General features: G+C 47.5%; 1 protein-coding gene across 1 annotated transcript; it reads left to right on the forward strand.

The window, feature by feature from the left end:
* The first annotated feature begins 374 nt into the window (after positions 1-374).
* Positions 375-1,602, forward strand: LOC144604233 (hemoglobin subunit alpha-like). Its single transcript, XM_078418451.1, has 3 exons — positions 375-527; positions 790-997; positions 1,241-1,602. The coding sequence occupies exons 1-3, from the start codon at positions 433-435 to the stop codon at positions 1,364-1,366; spliced, it is 429 nt and encodes a 142-aa protein (XP_078274577.1). The 5' UTR covers positions 375-432; the 3' UTR covers positions 1,367-1,602.
* The last annotated feature ends 406 nt before the right edge of the window (positions 1,603-2,008 follow it).

Genomic DNA, 2,008 nt, shown 5'->3' on the forward strand with positions numbered 1-2,008 from the left:
GTTTCGGGTCAAGACACTTCTTCAGACACGACCCGAAATGTCACTCATTCCTCCTCTCCCGAGATGCTGCCTGACCCGCTGAGTTACTCCAGCATTTTGTGTCTACCTTCGATTTAAACCAGCATCTGCAGTTTTTTTTTCCACTTACTGTTTCAAATTGAAGTGTGTGGGGCGGAGGGGTTGTGCCTTGTGCAGTGGGATATCTTTGCTAACAGCTGTGAGTGAAGCAGGTGGTTGTCTCTCTCTCGGTGTCGCCCCTCATCACTACGTTTGAGCTCATCCAATAGACCGTGAGTGCGTCCCCACCACCAATGGGGAGGTGAGGGGAGGGGAGAGGCGGCTCGGCTCGGATGGCAATAAATACAGGGCGCGTCGAGCAGGAGCTATCTTGCAAGCACCGAGAGATCGGCAAGAGAGAAAAACTCAGCAACAATGGCCCTCTCAGACGCCGACAAACAAGAAATCCACCATGTGGCCGAACTCATAAAGGCACACGCTGAAGCTGTGGGTGCTGATGCCTTAGCCAGGTAATGTTCTTAAACGTTCAGAATATTGACTGTTCTTTCATCGATTATTTGTGATTGTCAACATTTTTCTTGCATTTCCCAAGAACAGCGATACAATTATTAATAAAGTGTGCAATAGCTCCACTCTCTGAATGGAGTTGCAGTTTTTCCAAACTAATGTAATTGCTAGTCTGGAAGTAATGGAGTGTAATCCGAGGAGAGATTTATTGTACCCTGCGTCTGCAAATTACTTCTCTGCCTTTCTTTCCCATGTTCCTTGAAGGCTGTTTGAGCTCCATCCTCAAACCAAGACATACTTCCCGAATTTCAGCGGCTACCATGCCACCGATGCCCCGGTCAAAGCTCATGGCGCCAAGGTAATAAATGCCGTGCTGAAGGCGGCTGAAAACCTGGACAACCTGCCCAAACACCTGGAGAAGCTGGCCACTAAACATGGTCGTGAACTGCTTGTGGATCCCCACAACTTTGAGGTAGGTAACCCTTTCATATCCTTACCATGTCACACACCGTGACGTTAGAGTCGGACAAACAGCAATGCATTTTCAAGTTCATTTATGTGCACTTTCCGCAGTCTGAACGTGTTTAGGCTGGGGATATTTTGGCCCGTGCATCGCACATAAAAGATCCTCAAAGTGCAAACATGCAAAAAAAAAAAAAAGATGCATTGAGAATATATTAGCACCACCTCACGATGTCCTGTTTTACTTTCACAGCTGTTTTCTGACATCATTGTGGTCACCCTGGCCACTCGTCTGCCCACGTTCAGCCCTGCAACTCACCGTGCCATCGACAAATTCCTTGAGGAACTTGTACACCAATTGAGCTCCAAGTACCGGTGAAGATGCAGTCAAACAACTATTGTGGATGTCAGCAAGATCATCATTCCAATCCACACCTGCCTATTTTCTCAAAATGACGACCAATAAAATCATTCTTCCTTTAAATGCAAATATTGCGTTTGCCTTTGCTCTCTCTCTCTCTCTCTCTCCTTTTGATCTTTTTCACAAGTTGTAATTCGTGAACTTTGGTGTAATTGGTAGAGCTGAGTGCTCAATAAACATTCGCTTCCATCATTGTTTTGGAGTTTGCTGCAGCTGATTTATTAAACGTGCGCAAATTTCGGAATACGAACCATGAAACGTGTCACGCGTGCCCGTGGCGAGATCACAGAGAATACCCTTAGGTTCCTCTCACCTATCCTGACTCGGCGGTAGAGTTGCCGCATTGCAGCAGTGGGGACCCGGGTTCGATCCTCACCACGGGCGCTGTCTATACGCAATTTTTACCTTCTCCCCATGACCTGCTTGGGTTTCATCCACAACCTTCGGTTTCCCCTCACACTCCACAGACGGACAGATTTGGAGGCTAATAGGCTTGGTAAAATTGTAAATTATCCCAAGTGTGTGTAGGATAGTGTTAGTGTGTGGGGATCGCTGGGCGGCACAGACTCGGTGGGCCGAAGAGCCTGCTTCTGTGTTCCC

The sequence above is a fragment of the Rhinoraja longicauda genome, chromosome 21 (genome assembly GCF_053455715.1).
Source record: "Rhinoraja longicauda isolate Sanriku21f chromosome 21, sRhiLon1.1, whole genome shotgun sequence".
NCBI classification, from domain to species: Eukaryota; Metazoa; Chordata; class Chondrichthyes; order Rajiformes; family Arhynchobatidae; genus Rhinoraja; species Rhinoraja longicauda.

What these genes read in the sequence shown, in the direction of transcription:
- LOC144604233 (XM_078418451.1), top strand. Translation starts at nt 433, where the DNA reads ATGGCCCTCTCAGACGCCGACAAACAAGAAATCCACCATGTGGCCGAA. An exon ending in GGTGCTGATGCCTTAGCCAG is followed by an intron (nt 528 to 789) that starts GTAATGTTCTTA and finishes TGTTCCTTGAAG; the next exon opens with GCTGTTTGAGCTCCATCCTC. An exon ending in TGGATCCCCACAACTTTGAG is followed by an intron (nt 998 to 1,240) that starts GTAGGTAACCCT and finishes TTACTTTCACAG; the next exon opens with CTGTTTTCTGACATCATTGT.